The 25,539-nt window shown below is 44.9% G+C and overlaps 2 protein-coding genes across 3 annotated transcripts; one reads left to right on the top strand and one right to left on the bottom strand.

The window, feature by feature from the left end:
* Positions 1-414: 414 nt before the first annotated feature.
* On the top strand, positions 415-9,255 carry LOC134421395 (uncharacterized). Of its 2 annotated transcripts, XM_063162280.1 has the most exons (8): positions 415-606; positions 1,354-1,529; positions 1,792-1,854; positions 2,427-2,521; positions 3,073-3,371; positions 3,973-5,877; positions 7,065-7,191; positions 7,974-9,255. In XM_063162280.1, exons 1-8 carry the CDS (start codon positions 465-467, stop codon positions 8,203-8,205), a joined length of 3,039 nt encoding a protein of 1,012 aa, XP_063018350.1. In that variant the 5' UTR covers positions 415-464; the 3' UTR covers positions 8,206-9,255. The 2 variants fall into 2 exon arrangements, with proteins under 2 accessions (XP_063018350.1, XP_063018349.1); XM_063162279.1 differs by lacking the exon at positions 415-606 and having other exon boundaries at positions 1,183-1,529.
* Positions 9,256-10,142: 887 nt separating this feature from the next.
* IDH1 (isocitrate dehydrogenase (NADP(+)) 1) lies at positions 10,143-25,312 on the bottom strand. Its single transcript, XM_063162281.1, has 9 exons — positions 25,223-25,312; positions 22,360-22,487; positions 20,575-20,866; positions 18,768-18,873; positions 16,032-16,209; positions 15,500-15,651; positions 14,286-14,426; positions 12,603-12,765; positions 10,143-12,147 (listed from the first exon to the last, which is right to left on the bottom strand). The coding sequence occupies exons 2-9, from the start codon at positions 22,479-22,481 to the stop codon at positions 12,054-12,056; spliced, it is 1,248 nt and encodes a 415-aa protein (XP_063018351.1). The 5' UTR covers positions 22,482-22,487; positions 25,223-25,312; the 3' UTR covers positions 10,143-12,053.
* Positions 25,313-25,539: the final 227 nt, after the last annotated feature.

Genomic DNA, 25,539 nt, shown 5'->3' with positions numbered 1-25,539 from the left:
GGCCGCTTCCAGCGGGAAGGGCAGCGGGGCCGCAGCATCCCCGTGCGGCCGGGGGAGCCCCTCCGGCCCCGGCGGCGGCCCCGGGCGGCACAGGGACTTCATCCGGCCCCGGCGGCGGCCCCGGGCGGCACAGGGAGCCCCTCCCGCCCCGGCGGCGGCCCTGGGCAGCAGACAGACTTCATCCGGCTCCGGGAGGGGCGGGGCGCAGAGGAGGCGCCGCTCTCCGCCGCCGGCCCGGGGCCGGGGCGAGGGGCGGGCCGGCCGCGGCATTCGAAAGTCGCTTGGCGGGCAGGGCTTCCTCTTCGCCCTCGTCCTCCTCCGCCGGGATCCGCGCGGGGCCGGGCCGGGCCGGGCCGGGCCGGGCCGCGGCGCCGTTTCTCGGGGAAAGTGCGAGCCTTGGCCGGTGAGGGCTTGCGGAAGGGAAATACGGGTGCTGACCCTGCTCGGTGTCGCTCTCTGCAGCGATGGCAGCGTGGGAGGCCGCCGAAATGTCCTTCTTCAGTCTGAGCGACGTGAGGGAGCGGATGCGGGAGAAGAAAAAGGGTCCCTTGAGGACTGCGAAGTTGAATGCCTCGCTTGCGTCGAAAATCAAAACGAAGATCATCAGTGAGTATATTTTGCGCAGCGGTGTGGACATATGCTGGCTGCTGTGCCAGCTTATAACTGGGCCTTTGGCCGTGGCATCGAGAGTGGGCAGCAGTCCCTTACCTGAGCTCGTGTGCTGCTTCTCAGCTGCTTCTCTGCCCGCGGGTTCTGAGTGAATTCAGTGCCCTGCAGATGAGTGTCAAGTGCCACGCAAAGTGCCCAAAGGTGTGCGAAGTATTTTAGTGTATATGCGATCCTCTGTGTTATCTAGGCTTGTTTTTATGGGGGAAGTAAGGCAAGGATAGAACAGGACATAATTTGGACTACCTTTAAAAACTCAGATATTTCCATTACTTTTATTTAATTGTTTTGAAATTGGGAAACAGGGGTCCAAATTTACTCAAGGGCAACTATAGAGGAAAACAGCTTTTTCTCCCATTTCTTGGATGGTGATGAGGACTTACCTGTTGGTGACTTATTCAAAGCAAGGAGCGTATATTTTTAAACTCAACACTTCAACCATGCCATCATTCATTAAGAATTGAAGCAGTAGCTTGCTGCCTGAGTGACCCACTGAGGATGGAGAGGGTATCTGAAGTTGCATGTTATTATGGAAGGATACTGCTAATTTTGTGAGGGAGCTATTGAGTTGTAGAGATCTGAATGTGAGGAAGGCTGGTCAAGGAAGAGAGAGAATTACGATGATGGGAGAAGTGTGGGTAAGCCCTTGGACACTGATGATGTGTGATACTGCTCTGTCTCTCACAGACAACTCCTCCACTGTGAAAGTCTCCCTAAAGCAGAACAATAAAGCACTGGCTCTGGCCCTCAATGCAGAGAAAGCCAACGCACAGCGGCTCACCCAGGAGAAGACCATCCTGCAGAAGGAGGTGAAGCAGTGCCACTTCCAGAACGCTGTGCTGCGGCACAGGCTCTCCTTCCTGGTGAGGCACTCACTGTGGCTGCCATGGGGAGGGGTGGGAGGTAAGGTGAGCTGCACTAGCATCCCAGCTGTGGGAGGATTGAGCTGTTGCTGTTGAATGTCTGGATTCTCAACATATCGAAAAGATTGCCATTCATTTGCTTATTTTTGTTTTCAAGCTGTGTTCTCCCCAGAACATGCCTCTGGCTAGTAGCATCCTTGTTGGAAGAGATGTTTTGATGTAATATCTTTATGGCTTCTCTCTCTTTATTACCTCAATACAGAATAGTATGTTGAAAAAAATGGACAATCTTATGGATGCAGTTAAGATGGCCGAGCTCTCTGAGGTAAACCATGGGAAACCTGAGCACACTGCTTCAGGGAAGGGGGCTGTCTTTTTCTGTCTTTTGCTTCGTGTGGCCTGCTCATTTCAGTGTTGGATGCTTCACCTGTTTTTCTTTGCTTGCTTGAGTTATGCTGGCTACACGCTGGCCAGTTTGGTGTTAAGGATTTCCAGGGTAACTCTTTGTGTAGGAAAACTACAGTTTTAAACTGTTTTCCTCTGCATTATTTGCTATATTGGGCAGTAGGCTTTTCTGTTCTGACAGGTTGTGTCTTCTTTTCAATTTCTTTTTTAAAGTATTGACATGGCAACGGGATAGGGAATAAGACGCTTTCTCTGTGTCCTGTCTCATGGGTGAATGGGAAAATATTTCTGCTTCCTAGTCTCAGATTATGTAAACTAGTTTAACTTCATTCTGCTGCAGTTTGTTCCATAATTTATTCCATAACGTGAGAGGGTTGCTGGCAATACTTTACATACTTTCTAGAGAAACTGAGCTTCTGCTGTTTCTTTGCAGGAGGCTGTACAAGGGATTTCAAGATCTTTAAGTCACTCTCCTATTTCTCTTCTTTTCAGTTCCATATAAAGTCTTCATCCTTGTCCAGTGACCAGAAGAGCATCATGACTGAAGATAGCTGGGCTGATGATATTGTAGATGGTCAGCTTCTGAGGTGGGCTTTAAAATGATACCACCAAGCTTGTCCTGAATTCCTATATGCTAAACTTCTTGTGTTTTATGTGTGTGCCTAGTTGCCAGTTTCATATGGGATAGCTTCTCTGAACCACCACTGCTTGATGCTTTCCTTTATTCTGTCTTTTTTTTTGCCACTTCTTTTCTTGTTTGTCCTAATGCTGAGTCTGTGCAAAAACGAGTCTTTTTACCTCATTTCTCTGAGACTGTGTTACTTTTAGGCAGTTTTCTCTGTGTAGCTGCTGAGTACAGCAAGATTTGCTTGAGCGAGTGAGTGCCATAGCTGGCTACTTTGATGTTTGTTACATATAAGTGCTTACTAGTCACCTCCTTGTATGATGTAAGCTTTCTGGAAAGATGGTCAGAGCATGATCTCTTAAAGTATATTTGAAGTCCTGTTTCTTCTCTGTGTAGTCTCTGAAGACAGGGCAGTCCTTGGAGCTGCCACACGTGGCCTGTAGTTAGTGTGCTGGATTCTGGGGCCTGTCGTGTGTGAGAAACATGATCCATTCTGCTCTTCCTTCTCACCAGGGTTACACAGATACCGATGAGAGTGCCCATTTCCAAGCTGCATGATGCAGAGCAGAAAGCTGGCAGCTCCACAGCGCTACAAATATCCTCAGGAGAACTTCAGAGACCTGCTTCTAATACAGGAGAACTTCAGAGACCTGCTTCTAATGAGGCCCTGAAAATTGTGCCTGTTGCCTCCAAAGATGCTTTGCCACCACAGCATGATGAGATACCTCAGTTCCACCAGGAAGAGAATGGCAAGAAGGTGACTGAAGCAATGGCAACAGAGGGGGGTTTTCATGACTCTCACATATTTGGAGGTAAATTTGCATCTCTTGCTGTTCTTCTGGTATGACTTTGTGTCTGTGCTCAGAAATGCGAAAATGCCATAGCTCCAGTTAGCTCTCAACCACAACTCCAGTAGCTCCTAATGACTGGTATTAACTACATGCTCCACTGGGGCTGCTCTTGCTGGAGTTATGTATATCCCAGAATCAGAGTCTTCAGAGGGATATGTGGTCTGTTTGCAGTAGATCAAGCTCAAAATCAGGCTTTTTGAGTAATAGGCACTGAGCTTACATAAGACTTTTGGAGATGTCTGAAAGTTCAGAATCTGACTAGGTGCACCACTGTTTCTTGTGGATTTGCCATATAAATGATAACACTTACACAGATCATAAGTGTTCCTAATATTATGGCTGGTTAGGGCATCTTGATTTGGGCTGCCCCTCTGTTCAGAGAGAAACCAGCTAAGCAAATCTGGTACACAGTAAGTTGGGGGAGTCCCTGTCTCAAAATCATGCTTTTTTATGCTTTGGATTTGTGGCAGTGTATGGAGCAAGGTTTTTACTGGTAGGGAGAAAGTTGGCATTTGCCTGCTGCATTTCTCAGCCTTAAACATGATTTTTTTCTTTCCAACAGAGGTCTTGTGCAGCACTGAACAAAATCCCAACAATTTGCCAACGCTTGCCTTGGAAAGTCATACTCTTTCATATGAGGCTGATGAGATGGCAAAACATTTATTTGATCGTCTCTCACAAGGGCACGTTACTCAGAGGAGAAAGCGTTCCACCCTGTTTGCCACAAGCACTCCATCTTCTGCTCTGGATATCTTCCCACATGTCAGTTCCACTCAGGCAGCCTGGGGTAGTACTGCACAGGACAGCAGCAGCTCCAGCAAGAGCAACACACAGCAACAGCTGCCATCTCCCAGCCCCCTGGCTTCACCTGCTCCAACTGCTGTTGTTTCTCATAGAAACTCTGTGGGTAAAGAGACCTTTTGTGAGCAGCCACAGACAAAAGAAATGGGGTGTGGTGTTGAAACGGACCCTAGCTGTAGCCAAGTCCCTGAGTTTGTTCCTGTAAAGGTTAAAAGCAAAGGTAAGTGTAAAACCAGAGCGAAAGAGACTATTAAAAAAGCAAGAACAGGAAAAAAGAAAACAACTGCAATAAAAAACAATGCAGAAAATAGTCCCAACAGATCTCAAGGTGAAGAGTGTGCTCAAAATGCAAAGCTTCTTCAGCCAGAAGCTGCAACACGTTCTAGTGAGACTGAAGTCTGTGAGGTGGGGCAGAAGGTGTGTGAGGGGGCTTTTGACAGGAGGAATAGAGACTGTGGTGTGGAGCACCATTCCCACTCTCCTGATGGAGTCCAAGGCTTTGGAAGTACACATGAGGTGAATCCAGCACAGCTGCAGAGTCTGGAAAGTGCTGACTCAATGCAGCAGCTTAAGAAAGGACCTATGTTTGAGATGCAAAGTATGGAGAGCTTGCTAAAACCCCCAGTTCATACCTTCTCAAGTCATGAAGTTCCCTCAGGTGATTCCAGTATAGAGAATTCTACAAAATTCTCACGTGTGAGCAGAAAGAGCATCAGACAGAAAGCCAACAGAAAAACTAGAGTAATTGTGCAAAGGGATGATTCTGATGAGGAATATCTACCAAACATTGTGATAATACCAGAGTCCAAGGCTGAAGAACGGCCTAAAAGAAGCCAAACAATCAGGAGGAATACTGCCAGGAATAGCAATTGTGATCAGAGAAATGAAGTTCATGTTTTTAGGCCCTGCATAGATGTTCAAGGAGTAGCTAATGGGAGCACAAAGGATTTGCCAGGTAATGTAAAACGGCGCAGGGAGACATATATTGTCAATCCTTTGGATCTTGCAGGAAATTCGGGTTGTTTCCAGACAGAATCTGAAGGGAGTGAAAATCTACCTCCCAGGTCTGTTCCTGGGAGCAAAGTGAGCAAAATCCCCAGACCTGTTAAGAGCAATCAAAAGAGCAATAACAAACAGACAGGGGACCTTCAAGAAAATGGGCAAGGTGGAGGTGACCACAACATGAATGCTTTGATGAAAGAAGCGTCTTGCAAACCCAGGCCTCAGAGGAAGAGGAGCAACCCTCAGCCTCCAGAGACTGATTCCCTGGCCAGAAAAAGTGATGGTGCCAAGGTTCTCATTGGGAGTTCCACAGAACTTGCGTCCAAGCAGACTGTCCTGATGGGGAAGTTTTCCTGCATTAGCCATCTGCTGTCTGAGCCAGGTGATTTCCTGGAGGAGCAGCTACCTGAGATATCTCTTGCAGACCTTTCACACAGTCTTGAATCCTCCCGTGTGAGCAGTTCTGCAGTTTTGTCTGTCAGCTCCAGACTTACAGAAGTAACAGTTTCCAAGAACTTAAGTACTGAGGGCAACAGAATGCTGGCAAAACCCCCTGTTTCGCTGAAAAACTCCCTGATATTTCAAGAAATGACTGCAGAGGAAATATCTGGGGAAAGAAACCAAGTCCAGTCAAGTTCTTGGAGCTCTCCTTCACAGAAACCTGGTAGGTAGTAAGATGGGGAAGCTACCTGTGTTTGGAGATGAGGGCAAAACTCCATGCAGCAAGTACTTATATTTTCCTTCCTTTCCTCTCTTTTTTCAGAGTTAAAGGTCAGTCTCCAGTACACCATTTATGCTTCCACTTGTGCTGCCCTGTCCTTTCTGTGGCTGCATTTGCTTCTAGTTTATCAGCATTTCTATAAGAATTTCTGTTCACTTGTCCATGTGTAGATATTGGGACAAAATTAGCAGCATGTGCTGAGTCTTGCTTTACCACTCTTGTTATCTACATGGCATGCCTATTAATTTAGACAATCAAGTGTTTAAGCACTTCAAAATCTAACTTGATGCTGACCCTGCCTACTAGGGTCAGTCAGTACTATTGGGGCACAAAACAACAAGAAGGTGGAAAATTTTTGGTCCAGAATGGTTACTGCTGCAAGGCACTTCTAAGGTGATATCTTCACTGGAAATTAACCAGGACTCAACCTAAATTATTTTGGTTGTGGGTTTATTTTTTGTTTGTTTGTTTGTTTGTTTTTTAAAAGGATGTGGAGGGTGCATCCCTGGGCTGGTACTACAATAGTTAAGCTGATAGTTTTGGGGAGTTTGCTGTTAATGGATGCTCTGTAAAAAGAGTAGTCTAGTGGGGTTTTTCTTTCTGTAGCTGTTGACAAACAGCCTATTACAACTGGAGGGGGCTGTACTTTGTAGAGAGGGAGGAAGTTTGTTCTCCTGCCCTCCTCCTTTTGGCTGTCTCCACTTGGGAAGATGCATGAGCCCTGGTCCTGTGTCTTGCTGGAAGTCAGTAGGTTGCTGGTAGGTTGTTTGTGTGCTATAAGCTTGCTGTCTTCTCCAGGCTGTAAGCTCCTGAGCATTGCAGCTATCAAATAGAGTTTTTATATCATTTTTTTACTACACCAGAGCCCATGATACTATCAGTACTAGTGATTTATTTTCGTTGAGGGACCTAATCTGATTTATGAGCTGACTTTTGAGGAGTAGGTCTGATATTTTTGGATTATAATGGTCTCCTGAGTTTAGGGGCAATATGCTTAGATTCCAGATTGTGCATGTTCAGAGAAACCTGCTAATGCAACTCTTTTCTCTTTGTCAGCTGTTATTTTTTAGGATATCTAGAAATAGTTTGGAATCACTTTGATCAAACCATGTGAATGTCTCCCTTTGCAGATACCAGGCCACTACAGGACTTGAACAATGCCAGGGTTGTGTCTCACTCCAGCTCAGAGGAAGCATCAGGGCGCTCATCTAGGCGGAAACGGAAGCCAACCTGCTACAAAGAGCCATCAATCAGCAGGTTGGGCTTTAAACTCTTCATTCCAAAGACTGTTCCCATGCTGCAACCCCTGCTCTGCTCTCATACACTAACTCTCCAGGGCTGGGCCTTCTCTTGCTTTGCTTGTTCAAAGTTCTTACCCTTTGTGTTCTGTGATCCTCCTCTTTTACCACTGTGTGGTTATCCAAAATTCTGCATCAGTACAAATGGATGTCTAAGCTTCTGGTAACAAGCTACCAAAGATGTTATTTTACTTGTTGAAATGAGCACATCTCCTGGCAGTCTGCATCTGTGGTACTCCAGTGCTAATGAGGCAGTAGCACAAGGATAAAAGACAGGTTAAAGACAGCCCAGCAAAAGCCCTGATTTAATTTACATTCTGTGATGACTAAAATTTTAGACACCTGAGTAATACTTTCCTCCTGAGAGCATCCTGTATCTATATTCACTAGCAGATATACTAAATAAATAGCAGCATCTTTTCCCTAGGAAACTGTAGATTCAGTACATCCAATGGCTATTGCACAGAGTCATGTATTCCTAAAATGACAGCTTCATAGTTATATAATGTTTCTGGGTGTGTGTTTTCCCTGCAAAGTGTCCCAGTTTGAACTTTCTGTGAAGCTGGTTATATTGCACCAGAAAGTACTCTATTGGACAAGAAACAAACTGTACCACTTCATCATCTTGTGGGGAAGAACTGCACTAAAATTAGGGACTTCAGGGACTAAAATCATACATGAATTCAAGGAATACTTGATGGTTCAATGTAACCCTTTTGTTTAACCCTTTTGTTTCTGCAGCAAACTGAGGCAGGGTGACCCATTTACAGACACTGAGTTCCTCCACTCTTCTCTCTGCAAAAACAAGCCAAAGCCAGTCAAGGCCAAGCAAATGACCAAGAAGATGAAAGAGAACAAAGAACAGCTTCCTGAAGGATCTCTCAGTGCCAAGGCAGGCAAGTTGGTAACAACAGAAAGGATTAGAATGGTAGTTGAAAGCAGCCCCCAGGCTCCTAGAAGCTCGTGCATTTAGCCACAAGGCTATGGCTTTGAACACAGAGGCCCAAACAAAGATGAAGTGGCTGACCAGGCAGATGAACTATTCCAACTAAGGCAACCCAAGGACCAATTTGACAAATTGAGCCTTGTGCCATGGATTTCTTCTGTTTTGAAATCTTTAGGACTTATGGAGTGGGGAAAGCGGTTAACACAAATTGATGGATGTCTGTTTTAATGATGGGCATGGCCCTTATGTGCTGTATGATTAGCTCCTAGCTATCTTGTGCTTTCTTCCTGTTCTCTGCCCCTGGCTGCCATGAAAAGCTCTCTGCAGCAGAAGATGAGCTCTACACCAACCAACATTAAGGAATACTTGAAACACAGGGTACTCAGGACCAGATCTAAACATGTCTTGTCTCAAACATTCTGAGTATTGCTACAGGAAGGGTGATCAGAGGAGAGGGTCCTGTGGGACAGAGCTGTTTAAAAACATCTCCCCTTTTCCTATCACTCCTTGCCCTTGTTAAAAAGTACCTCCTTGAGCCTTCTTGTAGCCCCTTGAGGTACTGCAAGGTGTGATAAGGTGTCCCTCGCACCTTCTGTTTTCCAGGCTGAACAACCTTAACTCTCTGTCTTCATAGGGGAGGTATTTCAGCCCTCTGATCATCTTTGTGTTCCCCCTCTGGCTTTGCTCCAACAGGTCCATATCCCTCTTAAACTGGGAATCACAGAGCTGGACAACAGTACTCCAGATGGGGTCAGTTGTGTTTCAGGAAATCCTTTACTCTTCCACTGCAGTACCCACTGGCTTCAAGCACTTGTTTTTTTTAGGGTCTGCTGTGCAACTTTGATGATTATTGATTTTAAATGTTGAGAGAGTGGTGGGGAAAAGAAGGGATCACACAGTTGTAAAAGGGAAGGAAATGTGCCTGTTTGGAAGCAGGAAAAATGTTTCCTGTATGGCAGAGCAGGGAGAGGGCTGCTCTTTTCTTCTGACCCTACTTACTCCTTCTCCTTAGCACTTCAGCAACATCTGTCAGTTCATGAGAATAGGCTGGGTCTTGCTGTACTCTCTGTATTCTGAGGACTCCAGAAGATGGAAACTTTATTAGTAGAGGGAAAACAGTGTCATCAGCAGTCAGGTAAATGCCACTATATAGCTTACATTGAAGCTGTACCATTAAGTTATTAAAACTAGGAAAAAAAGGCCTGAGATTCAAAAATGCCTTCTTATTTATTTGTTCCGTTTATCTGGAAGTCACCAAGCTTTCTCTGGTATTCTGTAACTCTGGAAGCCAGGTAGGAGCTAGTCAGTAACACTTATATATTGCATACACTTATATAACACTTGCTATAAGTGCTGTTGCATTAGAACCTGCCTGTATTGATCGACTGATGTCAGAAGCCAGGCCAGGAACTTAGATCTCCAAGTGTTCCCACTAATTGTTTTCATTGCCTCTGTGGGTCAGAAATGGGACTTTTTCCAGCTGCACTTATGTGCATGTGCTAGTAACAGAATAGTAGATTGTATTCACTGACATTGAAGGTATGGAGCAGTTACAGAGCTGTGCTTCAAACACAGGGTAATAGGAGCTCCTTTAGTCTAACATTGGTGTCTCTAATCTATCCTCATCACCACCTCTAGCAGTCAGCTGGAGGGGGAGAGTTTATTCATGTGTAACCAGTTTGTTTGCTGAGCAATGATGTATCAGTTTGTATTACTCCCAAAATAAAATTTCAATGCAAGTGGTATTTTCAAATTCTTGTACAGTACCTAATGCTTACCATGACACTTCACATGACAGCTGTGCCTAGGCTAGAACAAATAGAAACTCTATTCTAAGAAGGGAGATACTTTTTGCTTATATCACATTCCAACAGTCTGTCCCAGCCTGTACTGAAAGCTACTGGAGTCTCTCTCTGAGGCAGTTTCCCCATATTTGCTAATCACACAAAGGAAGGAGACACAAGGAATGTTAGTTGGCTTTTATTTTAGTTTGAATTAAAAATATTCCTTAAAAAAAAACCAACACACAACCACGGATGGAATAAGTTTTCACAGTCATGATATGACTTGCCATAAGACAACAAGGGTAAGTAATAGCCCAGACAACTGGAGAAAAGTTTGCACCTTTATGAATTGTGGGGTGAGGGAAGAGGTTAACAGTTCCTATGCTTCACATCCAGTCAGAAGGAGCATAACTAAATGCATGGCCTGCATTTAGAAACTGCAGCATGGCTTTGGTAGGCTCTTAGCCTATAAGGCTTGTTTCCAGCATTTACTAAGTGCTACTGAAATGCTACAGTCCTGACTGTAGCAATGGAACCAAATCCCTTGGAATCAGGACACTGTGCTCTGGTTGGCACTACAAGATAAATTCAGGAGGGCTGTGGTAGAGCTGGCATAGCCCTCTGAGCTCACTTATACTCACTGGGAAGTACTTGAGAGAGGAGGACAGTATTCATTTCTAAGGTCTGCTGCACAGTAGGTCACTGCTGGTTTGACCAGAGCTGTGACTCAAACTGGCCTTCAGACTGAGAGAAAGAGAGAAACATAGATCAAAGTCACAGAGAAAAACCTCAGGTCTGCTGTGAACAAAATTAGGAATCCAGACCAATACTGAGCTTTTGTCAAACTCATCTGCTTAGGAAAAGTAGGACTTCACCTAGCAGCTCAAAGGGTGTCAGAAAACATGATTTTCTAAAAGTTTAAAAGTGTCTATGTTCATTTTTATCTAGTGTTTGTAAAGTTAGACAACAAAGCATAATACAGACCCAGTTACGCAAGCAATAACAGAAAAGGCAGGTACGTGTTTTCTCCAATATCCTAAAGTTCCCATTAACTCTTGCATTTTTTTCTTTGATGAGGGCACTTGTATTTCTTCTCATTCCTTTCAAGTGTCTGGAGGAACTACTGCACTGGCTGCATCTACCAAGTACCCAAAAATTTATTTCTTGGTCCTTGACATTTTTCAGGCTGAATTTCAATTTCTGCTTCATGTAGTGCTTCCTATTATTGCTGCTGCTTCTCCCACCTTTTCATGGGAATCTCCTTCAATTAGAGTATCATCTATATATTAGTAGAGTTTCACATGTGGAGGGAGTGAGACTGTAAAAATTCAGCAAGATTGAGCAGTCATGGGTGAACATTTGTACCCTGGAAGGAGCCTATTAAAAAACTAAAACTGATGAGAGAACAACTGCTAAGAAAGCAAGAACAAGAAAAAAACAACTGCAATTAAAAACAATGCAGAAAGTAGTCCTGACAGATCTCAAGGTGAAGAGTGTGCTCAAAATGCAAAGCTTCTTCAGCCAGAAGCTGTAACACGTTCTAGTGTGACTGAAGTCTGTGAGATGGGGCAGAAGGTGTGTGAGGGGGCTTTTGACAGGAGGAATAGAGACTGTGGTGTGGAGCACCATTCCCACTCTCCTGATGGAGTCCAAGATCTTGACATAAATATGAGGTGAATCCAGCACAGCTGCAGAGTCTGGGAAGTGTTGACTCAATGCAGCAGCTTAAGAAGGGAGCTATCTTTGAGACACAAAATGGAGAGCTTGCTAAAACCCCCAGTTCATACCTTCTCAAGTCATGAAGTTCCCTTAGGTGATTCCAGTCTACAGAATTCACTTTTCTTGAGGAAAGAGACCTCCGGTGCCTGTGCTTTGCAAGAAGACTCAAGTGTGATCAGACAGAAAATCAAGAGAAAAATGAGTAATTGGGCAAAGAGATGATTCTGATAGGAAGTATCTACCAGTGTGATAATACCAGATGGCCAAAGCTGAAGAACAGCCTAAAAGAAGCACAACAAATGAGACAATGCCACTTACACTCTGATGTAAGTGGGAGACACTTTGTTAGGGCAGCTTGAGTCAACCCATGCCTTAAGCTTTGGGCATAGAGGCCAACTTCCGCTTCAAGTTTTCAGCAAGCTTGTCCATGAACTCAAAGGTGTTCAGGTAATCAGAGCGTGTGACGCTGGCAGGGGGAAACAAAACAAGACAGGTATTAGTTGTATAGACTCAAATGAAGCAGAGGAAGACTATTCAAAGAACTTTGTTTTGCCTCTAAAACCAAAAGAGTTCTCTCCTACTCATCAGGCTGGGGTTTTAGCCATAAGGCTCTGGGAAGAGGTAGCCAGGTGATATTTTACAATTATGTAGGTCTTCTTCATTTATTAGGATCTGGCCACCATAGCTAGACTGTCATACAAAACATGTAAATTTTGCAATTCCTTCTTTACTTTTTTCTCCCATTCATTTTGTGCAATAGCAGGGAGAGAGCAATCTGCACTAAGTTGTTTGGGTCAGGGATGTCTCATATTTGTTTTACAGGACTGGGTACAAGGAGTCCTATGATACAGACTCCTGCTGTTCAGAGCCACCACATAAAACAGCCTTCCCTAGGCATAGTTGGTTATTTCAGACACTTACTTAGGCAGGCCTTTGATGCAGGCAGCAAGGTCCTTTGTCATGAAGCCAGATTCAATGGTCTCAATGCAGACTTCTTCCAGGGCAACTGCAAAGTTCCTGAGGCTAGTGTTGTTGTCCAGCTTAGCTCTGTGAGCAAGGCCTCTTGTCCATGCAAAGATGGAGGCTGAGAGAGAACACTGGGTTATTCTATCTTACCAGAACTTCCTGAAAGTTGCTCTAAATCATCATGTAGAACAATTGGATTTTTTAATACCAATAAAACGGAAAGCAGACTGAAAAAGAAGATACAAAATCTGGAACGGGAAAGAACACTTATCTTCATTTAGGTATCCTTTGCCTTTTGTGGAACTTGGGGAAAAAAAAAACCAAAGCAGACCTCAGAAACTACTCACTGCTTCCAGTAATCTCTACTATGCATGTAATCTTATTTTCCTCCTGCCCAAGTCAGAAAGAATGCCAGGTGGTAGGACTCTGTAGTTACAGAGAATATTGTGACAGAAGGGTACAGTTCTTTTCCTAACACTACATTATGCTCTGACCTCTGTGCAAATTTAAAGGATGCTTTCCCTCATGTCCCATTTCATGTACCCTTACACTTTGAGTGTGTACATGGCTTGGGGTGTGGGTGGTTCGTCTGGGCCATCAGAAAGAGTAATAAAAAACAACCAACCTAAACCTTAAGGCCTTGTGGCTATAAACCAATAGTTTCCTGAAGAATGAGTGCATAAAGGCTAAGTTAGGTCCAGTTTATTGCTTGCACTCACTCCATTCCAGCCTGTTTTTTGCTTCAGGCTGTAGCTCTGTCTGTAGAGACCCAGAGAAGCTGACTTAAGTCATGAGACTTGCCTCCTCCTCATCACACACTGTGATCTGAGAAATACTCATTAGGCCTTGGCAAACCACACCTAAGCCTTTTGCAAGCTTATCAGAAACCCAGGAACTTGTGGTGTCTAATGAGCACCTTTTTTTAAAATGAACAGTCTTGCAAAGGTATTTTTCTTGCCTGAATAACAACCCAAGTTGAATAATATTTTTGTTACTGAACTTTCAAAGAAAGTTACTGACTTGAATTGCAGCCAGGATGGAAAATTACTATAACTAAAGCTCACTCTCTTGCAACCCCATAAAAAGTGACCCAAAGTGAGACTCCTCCAGCTCTCGATTATAGCGAGCTAAGGCATACTATACCCTACTCTCTAACAACCCTTTAAACAGCAGCCCAAAGTACATCAATGCTGTAGCCAGGACCAGTGATCTATTTTTCTCTCTTTTCTCTTTTTCTTCCTTAAATTCCCCCTTTTTTTTCCTTTCTTACTTCCTTTAATTAATCTTTCTCTCTTTAATTCCTCTCTTCACTTTCACTCTGCCCCTTTATCCAAAACCCACTGCTGTGTGCTTATATAGCAGGTATTTCCATGCCATGTGTGCAATTTACTGATGTACTTTCTGATTGTTTGCAAACCCTCTGACTTTTGTAACTTCTTTTGATCAATGAGCATTTAAGAATCTTAGGTACTTCCTTCCCCTTAAGGGTAACCACAATCTCTGGAAGAAAAATGCATTATGACCTGCAAGTTTCACCACTAAGTGGTACAGTTGTCTACAGAAAGGCTGCAGATGTTCTTACTCTAAACTTGTTCTTTCACGTGCAGAGATGATGAAGGGCAGTGAAAAGCAGCTCACCAATGGGGTTAGTGGAGGTTTCTTGGCCTTTCTGGTGCATGCGGTAGTGACGAGTGACTGTCCCGTGAGCAGCTTCTGCTTCTACAGTCTTGCCATCAGGGCAGATCAGCACGCTGGTCATCATCCCCAGAGAGCCATAGCCTACAAAATACAAGTTTCAAAAGCTCAGTGTCTCCTTTGGACAGCTCCCTCAAATTCCCCTTCATCTCCCCATCCTACAATCCCCCTACATCTTCCCACCAATAGGAAAATCCCTGAACAGCAGAGCTGTAGTGGTGCTTCTGCAATTAACTGGCAAGTCCCTACACATCAAAATAACGGTTCATCTGAACATGAAGTCCAGCTGAACCATGAGCTATAGCTATACAGACTTTCTGCACCATTTCAAGGAAATTAGTTTTCTTACCTAATTTGCTGGACAGATTTCTGAAAATGTACAGTAAGAGAACAGTAAGTGTTGGGCTGCTTGTCTTTCACACAGGGTGACAGGAAACAAAACAACTTATTAAGAGCATCTGCTCTTGTGAGAGGAACCAGCAACTTCTGATATTGGACATTCACACCAGTTCTAACTCTGTATGTTTCAGAGATGTCCATGTTTGAAAGCTGCTTTGTTTAGCAGTCCAACACATTCTTGTTCTGTGGGAGGCAGTTTAGTAGCACTACTTCAGAAAGAGTGTATTACATAAAGCCACACATCTCATCCTGTGGAATTCTGCATCCATATTTATTTTGGCACCAGGCACCTTGGTTATACAGGATTTTGATAAAGCATTGCAATTATGTCTAGTTAAACCTATCAATATCTCTCTTTACACCTGACAGGTAGCTTTAGGTCCTGAAAGTTTTATGACATATCTGCAGAGCACCTGCCATCACACTCAGCAGCAGTCAGCTTCACTCAAGCTGTCAGTGACAGAGAACCAGCTGTCTAAATACTGTCCATGAGACTAGAAACCCTACTAGTTATCATGGGGTAGAAACTTCCCTACTGTAAATAAATACAACTACAGAGTCTACATTCAATAGATTTTCTTGTAAAAGCAAAATCAGAATTTTTTTGACCGCCTGATACCTCCATGACTGGCAACAAGTTTGAAATACAAGTTTTGAGACTGAACATCACATCCTGGGCCATTCCATAAGATGTGACAGAAGGACACAAGAGACTGCCACTAAGCCTGCTTCAGTGTGGCACAGGAAGCACCTCATACCTTGTGCAACAGAGTCAGACTGCACATCCCCATCGTAGTTCTTGCAAGCCCAGACAAAGCCTCCTTCGGATTTCATGGCCTGAGCAACCATGTCATCAATGAGCCTGTGCTCATACCAGATCTTTTTGGCTTCAAACTGGGACTTGTATTCTCTAGGAAACAAAAACCAAAACACCTTGTCATAGAAACAGGGAATTGCAGAGTCTGTACATAGAGAGGTGCACAGAGGTAAGACTAAAACCAAAAAACCCTGCATTCTCGTTACTCTTTTTTCCCTTGGCTGCTTCAGAATTATAGAGGCACCCACAGAGAATCTGTGGCTTTATTAGAAGATATGGACACCACAGCCACATTTAGCAGAGCTTTCCACATTGAGTATTGCACCTTGCAGGACAAGGGAGACTGTGACAGATGTGGCATTCCCTGTGCCCTTAAAGTGTTGCTGAGTGTCTGAAAAAGCAACTCACAAGGCTGGAGAGGATGTTCCTGCTGCAGACTTCTGCACTGCAGTAGGAAGTACAGAACTGATTACCTGTCATAGATGTCTTGGAAGATGTCTTTGAAACGGCCATCGTATTTCTTCAGAATGGTGTTTTTGGTGCTCATGTAGAGGGGCCAGCCTTTAGACAGCGCCATCTGGAAGGAACTGTGGGCAAAATCCTTGATAGACTGGTCAAGATTGTACATTCCCATGGCTACACCACCACAGCCTGTTAGTGGAGGAAGAACAGATAGGAATCAACTAGATTTAGTTTTGGTTTAAGAATTTTATTCTCCGCATAGCATACTCTGGCTGGCAGGCAGACTGGTGCTGTCCCCAGGTGTCTTAATCTAGTTCTCAATTTAAGGTTGGTTCTTTCAGGAGAAGATTTGCTTTGTGTTATCAGCTCAAAGCTCCAGCAGTTCTGTGACACATGGATAGGAAGGTGGTTTTGTTTTACAGGCAAGTACACCTTAATAATGTGATCTAATCCCTCTAAGAAGTTTTGTTCTAATCCAGCCTAAGTACTCAAGCACACTGTGACAGAAGTGAATGCACTTGAACTCCTACTAGCCATTTAAGTAATACAGTCTTTTTCTATCAAAGCAGCAGGCAGCAGTTTAGAGCAGGAGGTCTCAGTCAAAGTCAGAAAGGGATGTGCTCACACCTTAAATGTTTTGCACCTTCAGAACTAACTCCAGCAGTCAAGGACTGCTTTGCCTAGCTCAGGTAAACAAGACTCCACATGAACTCCTGCATTTTTTTTCAGCACGTGTGGCCTACCCTGGTGCTTTGATCCACCCGCTCAGGCTCACTTCTAGCAAGTTGTGGGAAGAATGTGCCAATCATGTGGGAGCTCAGGCAAGTCCTGAGAAGGCTCTGAGGAACTATCAACATTCACATGACTTAGATTGTGCAAGGCAGATGTGTTAGAAGCACAAATGGAAGTGTGCTGAACTTGCAGCCCAGCTCACCCAGAAGAAAGCAGCACTCAGATCATGGAAGAGGATGATTGTGGGTGAAAGGAGGGTCTAGAGCTTCAGGAGAAAGCTTTGTCATTTTCAGAGCACAACTCTGTTTCTAATGAAAACTAGATACCATGTACTTAATTTTAAGCACCTCACTACCACCATCTATCTAGTTTTTGTACAGAACCAATATTAGGGAGCTTTGTTCTAGAAACACCCGAAGTTTTAAAATAGCTATTTTTCCTAATATCCATTTATCCTTACCACCTTCAGATGGTTGTTACTATATGGACATACACGCAGAATGAAGAGGGGAAGCCAGAGGAGGTTTATCTGCTTGCCAAGATAGCAATGTCATTTAAAGTTGATATTGGCAGAGAATGAAATTCCTGTTGTTACATGTTATCTCTGCACCTTCCCTATGGAGTCAAGGACACTTCAGGGTGTGATCAGCTACAGAGACTGTGTCCTTTGGAACCATGATTTCATGGTTGCTGGATGACAGCTATTAATTCTGAATAAAACAGCTATTCTCATACTTGTAAAAGAAAATCCTTATTGCAGTCATACAATCCTACTGCCTGCTAAAAATCTCTTGACTCAGTGTCAAGGTTGAACATATTAGTACAGCAAAAAGACAAGCTTCCCTTAATTATTTGGGAGATGTGCTGGCACAAGAGTTATCTGTGGGGAGGCCAGCTCCCTAGAGCAACAGCAGTAATCTGCCATCTTTGCATTTCCCTGCCTTCTGCTTGCTGATGCAATGCAGAGTAGCAAACAAGACTGGCAGCTGGATGGCCACACATCTCCAACACAGGCTCAGCAGTCACCTAGCAAATGAAAACAGATTGGGACTGGCCACAGAGGTGAACTCCAGATGAAAGGCTATGCAACAAGAGATGATAGAGATGTAGGTTCTTAGGAGCAAGCATGCCAGAGAAATCAAGTATTACCAAGGAGGGTCGTATGTCAGTCTTGGTAGCTGTTTGCCAAACCAACTGCACACAAACCAATTGGTTTATGTGGTTTCACTTTTTTTGTAGCTAAATAGATCACTGTAAGACTTTACATCCTGAACCCTTTGATTAATGACAGACAGACATGACTTGTATGATGTTTCCTTGAATCCTGCCCCCTAGAGAAAACAGCCTGAGTTCTGGCAACATGTCTGCAACTGCTTCCATTAACAAAGCCCAGCAACACCAGGACTCTTCTGAGCCTTGCAATGTCTGCAACCAGCAGAGCAATAGGGAGAATAGAGACACCAAAACCTTCGGGACTGCATCTATGAAAACAGTTACAGCCTACACAGTCAGGAGCATCCTTGTGAAATCCTCTTTCCACCTTACAGACTAAGTGTTAATTCTCATTTCTCTTGAGCATATAAAAAGACTGCTTCATAAAGAAGGGCAAAAACAGCAAAGGTATAGAGATCAGCAAAACAAACTAAACCCAGAAAGAATTGCACATGGATTGCTCGCAAATATATCTCCCCATAGGTCAAACCTAGTTTACATAGTAAGTTTGCCTCTGATCAGAGAGAAAAACATATATGCTGCTACCAGAGTCGTCATATAGTGAGCATGACAGGTGGCTAATCTAAAATGATTGTGTTCTTGAGGTGCCTCTTTGATCCCAGGAAGATTTCACGGTACTTTCAGTACTTGACAAATAAATGAAGAAGGCCCAAACTTTCTCCCCCACTCTCTCTCAAAGTCATATTTTACCATCAAACAGATTTGACTGATAATTCAAGGTTGAATTAAATAAAAAAATACCAGTGTATCAGTTTTAATGACTAATTGGAGAAAATACCTACTTTCAAAGTTATGGACCAGATATGTGACTGGTTTGCCTCCATCTGCAGGAGTGTAGGTCATCTCCACTTTTCCAGGCCCAGGTACCACAAAATCGGTTGCTCTGTACTGTTAAAAACAAAAAAAAAGCCATGATAATTTTTCTCTCAGGAAGAGAGAACCATGAAAGACAGTCCTCATTTGGGAGGGCAGGTTACAGAAAAACAGTTGGACTAAAAACCCCATTAAGCAGACTCTTTCTTCAGCCATATTGTCATTGGATTATTTTACTAGAGCTTAAAAAGACGAGAGTCATGGAATCACTTAGGTTGGAAAAGACTCTTAAGATCAAGTCCAACAGTTAACCCAGCACTGCCAAGAGCATCACTGAACTGTATCCTTAAATAGTCAAAAGTCCACCTGTTTCAGAAGCCATCTTCCCCTTTAGGGGAAAAAGCTCACAGATTTTTGGGCCCCATCAATGGGCAGAGTATCTACTTTTGCAGATGTGCTGAAGTTTTAAAGTGCAGAGTATTTAGACTGTTGTGTGGTTGGTGGATAGAAAGCCTCCTCTCCCTGCCTTAAAAAAGCCATTCATATTACAGCTGCTGATCTTGTAGGGTTCATACATCATACAAGATGACATTTGAAAGGCCAACCTGTAGTAAGAGCCTTTGAAGTTAAAAACTTTTAAGTTTTTATTAATTTAAATGCTGTCTCACCTTCCCAATTGTCCTGAACAGTACTATTTAAGGTTACATTTCCTTGAAACTTATTATTCTTTTTCATGTAGCCTTCCTCCTATTAAGGGAATCTGTTCCCTAAGCTGTTCTGAAGTTAGTGTCTTGCTCCTATGTTCTTTGTATGTTCTGATATTGTTCCTTTCACTTTAATCTCATACTTTTGCAGGGTTTCAATTCTTTCCCTTTAATCCACTGTTTCCTATCATTTTAACCTTCTCAATTTTTCACAACCTTTAAGGATGTTGAATCCCATTCTTTTCTAGTGTCAGGGTTCTGCAATTATTTTCATCTTGAAAACTTTTTACCTTCCTATAGCAGGTAATTTAATGACTTGCTCTCAGTTTGCAGGTTTAGCCACCTATTTAAGCACTTGGCTCTTCTACAAGACTTCTCTTTTGCCACATTTGGTAGCTTTGTAACATATGATTGCCCATGGAGAACAGTATGACTGATTCTTATCTTCCAGGCTACTCAGAGGGCACAACACTGAGAATGGTTCCAGGGCTTTCCACAGCCTTGTACTACCATTGTCAGGGAAGTTCTGATAAGAGGTTTCCCTACTTCTGCACCACAGCCTGATGTGCCCAGGTCAGATACCAACTCAGGTGTGCTCTGCAAGAAACAGAACAAAACCACACCCCCATACAGAAGGCAATTTTGCCCACTTCTAGAAATCATTCACTTTTATCCATTTTTGCTATGAGCAACATTTGACACCAGAAAGTCCTGCAAAGTAAGAAGGTGGGCAGCGTAAAATAATATTTTCTAAAGATTCATAAAGTTCTTATGTAGGAAGGAGTGTTCTAGGGAGGTGAAGAATAACCTAGCAGAGTTAAGTGCCTAAGTACAGGCCTGTGTAATCCAAGCACAGGTTTCTGAATGCTGTTTATACAGTGACACTGCTCAAGGGACAGAGGCATGAACCATGCTCTCCCACACTTGCTGGGTGCAGCACAAAGTGCTAGCATGTGTGCTCCCAGGTGGAATGCAAGGCACAGAGCAGGAGCACAGGGATGTCTAAGTCTTTGGAGCTCTATACCAGCCAGGAATAAGCCTGTTAAGAGGAGTAAACACTGGAGTGACTCACTTGATCCCCATAAGCGTGACGGCCGATGACAATGGGTTTCACCCACCCAGACACCAGCCGGGGAATGTTCTTGCAGATAATCGCCTCTCTGAAGACAGTGCCACCTAGGATGTTTCTAATTGTGCCATTGGGAGACTTCCACATCTGCTTCAGCTTGAACTCCTCCACTCTGTTCTCATCAGGAGTGATGGTTGCACACTTTATGCCAACGTTGTATTTCTTTATGGCTTCAGCAGCTTCCACAGTTACTTTATCATTTGTAGCATCACGATGCTCAATGCCCAAGTCATAGCTGTAACAAACCCACAAACATCATCAGGACTTCCCAGGACATTTGTTTGTATTCAACAGGAAAGAAACAAGATCCTACATGTCCTTGTGAGTGTAGCTGCAGCATTCTGCCACAACTGAAGTTATCCCTCTTCCAGTGCAAATGCTGCTGGACTGGAAGAAAACAGACTTACACAGTGACATTTCTCCTGTTGGTGGAGGTTGGTAGGAGATGGGAGAAAGGAGAGCTTCAGTTCATGGCTAAGGTTTGCTGCCAGCATGGGACTATCTCCTCTGCCTTGCCTTCTGAGTTTCCTGCAATGGCACCTGTCAGTTGAGGGTTTTCATTGCATGGAACAGCAAAGTCCCCAGATATGAGCCTTTATTTCAAACCTCTTGTGCTGAAGGCTCTGGCTTCCTTCATGTACTGAGCACATGAAGCTATACTACACTTCAAAACTGCTTTGACAAGGGACCCACGATCCTGCTCTGGCAGCAAAACTGCCAATATTCCTCTCAAGCATCAGAGGAAGGTCATTTCCATACTCAGTGTTTCAATAGCTTTTGGAGAACAATGGGTGCCCAGCATGGGACAGCCCTGAAGCACAGCCAGCTGTACATCAATCTAGCCATTGTGCTGCCTCAGCCAGGGGTTTGCTTGCCCTCCTCCCACCCTCTTTGAAAAGGGATGTTCTCCAGACTGTGTGCATGTATTATGCTGCTGGGTTCCTGTCTGCCTGGTTCCCAACAGCAGCAAGCAGAAAGCCTGATGTAGGTGGCATACAAATGGCTCCAGTGGCAGGGGAAGAGGTCAGACTTGTGGGTTTAACTATGGCAGACACCACTGAAGGCCTCTGTCCACACGGCTAGGAGCAATGTAGCTGGATACTCCTCTAATAATTATAGCTCAGTGGCCAGAAAAGGAAAAGATTATTTGTTCTGCTCGGCCAGATGCTATAGATAGCATGTTCCTTTTGCTGTACCCAGCTGCTAGTATTTGTTATTCTCCAGAAGGGAGTATAGGAGCACAGCCTAGCTTCAGGGAGTAATTGCAACAGTTAGCTCACATTGTCAACAGCAGAGCTCAGGCTCACAGCCATCAGGGCAGAGTCTGTGCCCTACACACACCCTTCTGTCCTCTGGGCAGACCTTCAGACAGGCATGGCAAGAAGCCATAAGCCCACTCAGGGGTGCAGGATGCTATGCTTCAAGTCAGGGACTGGCTGAAACAGCCCGTATTTCTTCTCACTGTTTAGGCTGCAAGGTCATGCAGACTGCCCAGGTCGTGGAAACCCCAAGACAGAGGAAAATAAAATACCAGCCATGTCTCTGAGAGACTTTCTTGGAGACACAGCATAGAGCACAGGCAAAACTCTAACTCACAAGTCAGCATGCACTGCTTACTGCTGCAAGGAACCCTGGAGGGCAAGCTTCCGGTGCGAAATGAAAATCCATCAACACCTCCTGACACATGCAAACTTCAGTACATTCAGCTGAATGTCACAGAGTCATTACCTGTGCAAATCCAGATCTACATAAGGAAAAATCAGCTTTTCTTTAATCAGCTCCCAGATGACTCGTGTCATTTCATCTCCTTGCATTTCCACAACGGAGCCTCCACGGATTTTTTTAGACATCTTGAACTGCAATAGGCATAAAAAAAGTCCAAATTAAGTTAAAAGCTACCAATACATGTATCCTGCATTTTTACCACATAACTAGGTGAGGCAGTAACATCGCATACAGAATCTTTCCAAAAAGTCTCTTGAAAATAACCTCAATTTATCCTTAGTTTCATGTTACATGGTATTTTCCTTAAAGCCCCAGCTCCTAGAGAGATCTGTGTGAGGATAAAAAGAAAGATTAATATTTTGACAATTAAGGGCATGGGCTTTAATAATGATTGTATCAAAAAATTTAAAAATATGATCAAATTCTTCCCCCAAACTCCACAGAAGTAGATAAGCACCATTTACTTTTAGATTTCATGAGTTCTAGCCCAGTTACCTGTTTCTCCACCTTTTTCTGAAAATCAGGGGTTAATGGACATGATTACAATGTCAGCTCATACTGCTGAAACTACTAAGATTATTATGTTGTAAGCTTCTTTATTAACTTTGTCCCCCAGGAAGGAAGGAAACAGGTAGAAAAATCCAAGGGCTACACATCAAGAGTATTTACTTGTGGCAAGCTTTATTTCTACAGATAAAATAAATACTGGAGAGATTTGTTTGCTGTAGGGAACAAAGACTAAAAAAAAAAAAAAAAAAAAAAAAAAAAAAAAAAAAAAAGAACTTGAACTCTGCCCTTCTATTTGCACTTTGTTCTTTGTCAAGACAACCTCAGAAGGTACTGAACTGCTCTAGAGTGCCCTTCTTTCCAGCAGTCACAGCTTCTTGGGTCTCGGATTATGCAAGAGCTTCGAGTTGGCAAGCTCCTCCCTCAGACAGCCCTGTGCCAGTGTGCAGCTGCTGGATACTACAGTGAGATAGCAAACCCTGTGCCTGAGGCTGCCGTCTCGGAGACCAAGGGCCAGGAATACTTGACCCAGAATGAGGGGTCCTACTGTACACAGGATCTGTTCATCCAGACCAAGTCATTCCGAGGTGTGAGGCTTGCAGAGCAAGGCCTCCCATTGCAAGCATGTTGGGAGACTATACCAGGATTAAAATTTTATTTATTTTTAATTAAGTAACTTGTGCTGCATTTCCAAAATCCAATCTATTAACCAATTTTAGTCTGAGAAGAGAATAAAATTTCTAAGCTATGTTCACAGGATCAAGCTTTTCTAAACCTTTTAAAGCTCAAAAACAAAGAGGAAGCAAAACCAACAACAACAAAACGCCAAAAAAGACACCTCCAGACAAAAAAAAAACAACAACAAAAAAAAAACCCAAACAAAAAGCCCCACCTAAAAAATAACACAAAACTCTAAAAACAAAATTGAAAAAGTAAAATGAGATTGCGTTACAGAGACTCAGTTTAAAAGATAAACTACTTCAGGCATTTCTATCCCTAACACAGCACCTTGGCTTATATTGGGTCTCTCTAGTCCTCAAGGAGAACTTAAACTCCACATGACCCCACTCTATCTGAAATCAGTTTAGTTTTGCAAGTATTTTGAACCCAATTTTCAACTGTGACTATCTAAATAACAAGGTCTGTATCATAGTCCATGGCCTCGGCACAGAATTACTACTGTGGGAGAGTTCAGTTTTGCTTTTTGGAACAATCTGAGAAACAGTCCGATTCATTAAAGTAAAAATGTAGACAGGCACAAACCCTGAAAATACCGCTTGTTTTGTGGTTTGGTTCCACTTAACTAGGACAAATCAGACTGTGTCAGTCATAGTAATCATTTTGGCTTCAGAGCCATTTGATGCTGCTGCCATGCAGAGAACACAAAGGTAGGTGAGAAACACCTCCATTGGTGTGTGGGAACAGCAGCCTCTTCAACGACTCTGACAGCATCCAGCATGTTTGTGCGACCATGGCCAGGCACTGGCACTCGTCCCATCCTCACCACCAGTGCGCCCAGTTTCTCTGTGAACTGGGGCAGTACTGCAGCAGCATCCCTTGTCTGCTCACCATGCCGAGAGGCTCCCCTGGAGAGCACACATCCCCCAGAGCCCAACTCTGTCACTCGTCCCCGCTGATTTTGTACTGAACTGCCAAAATCCAGCAAGGTCTTTCCCCTGCAGCAGCTCTTCTTTAAACACACTTAACCCAGGCACACAGCCAAGGCAACTCAGAAGAAACCGTCTATTTCCAAATCCCTCTTGGTCCCGCGGAAGGGCTCGGGGCCTACGGGCAATAATTAACTATTGCAACAAGTCCGTGACTGCGGCATACAGCTCATCTCGCGGGAGGGAGGGCTGGCCGGGGGCACGGAGCGGGTCGCTGGCACCCACCGAGTTGCCGGCTGCACTCGTTTTTCGGCCGTACTGGCCCCTGACAAGGCGATCTGGTGGCACACGGGGGATTTTCCCACCGGGCCGAGGGCAGCAGCCCCGCCACGGCCAAGGCTGAAGCCGCGGCACCGGCACGGCCGCGCCTGCGGCCACTCCCCAGGCGGGAGGGGACAGCCGAGGGCCCCCGAGCCAGCGCCAGGGACACCACCGACTAGCGGGAGCCCCGAGCACTACGTGAGGTAGTCCAGGACAGGGCGGGCGATCCCGAGGTGCAGCACCCTCAGCGCCAGTCGCGGCGGGCGGGGCGCGGTCGCGGGGTTCCGCCCGCCCCAAGGGAAAAAAGCCCTTAAACACAATCGCACCCAGGGGGACCCGCTGCGGGGCGCCGCGCCCGGGAAAGGAAGGACAAAGGGGGTCTGTGCGGCGGCCAGACCGCGGCGCGCTGAGGCGGTGGCGCTGCCCTTTACCTGCGGGCGCGGTGCCGGTCCGTTCTCCGTTCCGTGCGGCGGTGCGGCAGCGCTGTGGGCCCGGGCCGTGCGCGGGGCCCTTTATGTGGCCGCGCCCCCGCCCCGCCCGGCCCCGCGCCCGCGGCGCCCCCTGCTGGCCACGCCCCTACTGGCCGGGCGGGGCCCCTCCCCCCGGCGGCGGCGGCGCGAGGCCGCTAGGGGGCGCGAGGCTGGCGCGTGGCCAGCATCGGACCCGCCCTGGTCTCGCGCGCCGGTGCCCTCGTGCGAGAGGCCCGCGGCAGCTCGGACCGCGCGGCTGCCGTTCCGGGCCGGGCGCG

The sequence above is a fragment of the Melospiza melodia genome, chromosome 8, assembly GCF_035770615.1.
Source record: "Melospiza melodia melodia isolate bMelMel2 chromosome 8, bMelMel2.pri, whole genome shotgun sequence".
In the NCBI taxonomy this organism is placed as follows: domain Eukaryota; kingdom Metazoa; phylum Chordata; class Aves; order Passeriformes; family Passerellidae; genus Melospiza; species Melospiza melodia.
This window is presented reverse-complemented; position numbering and strand designations above follow the sequence as displayed.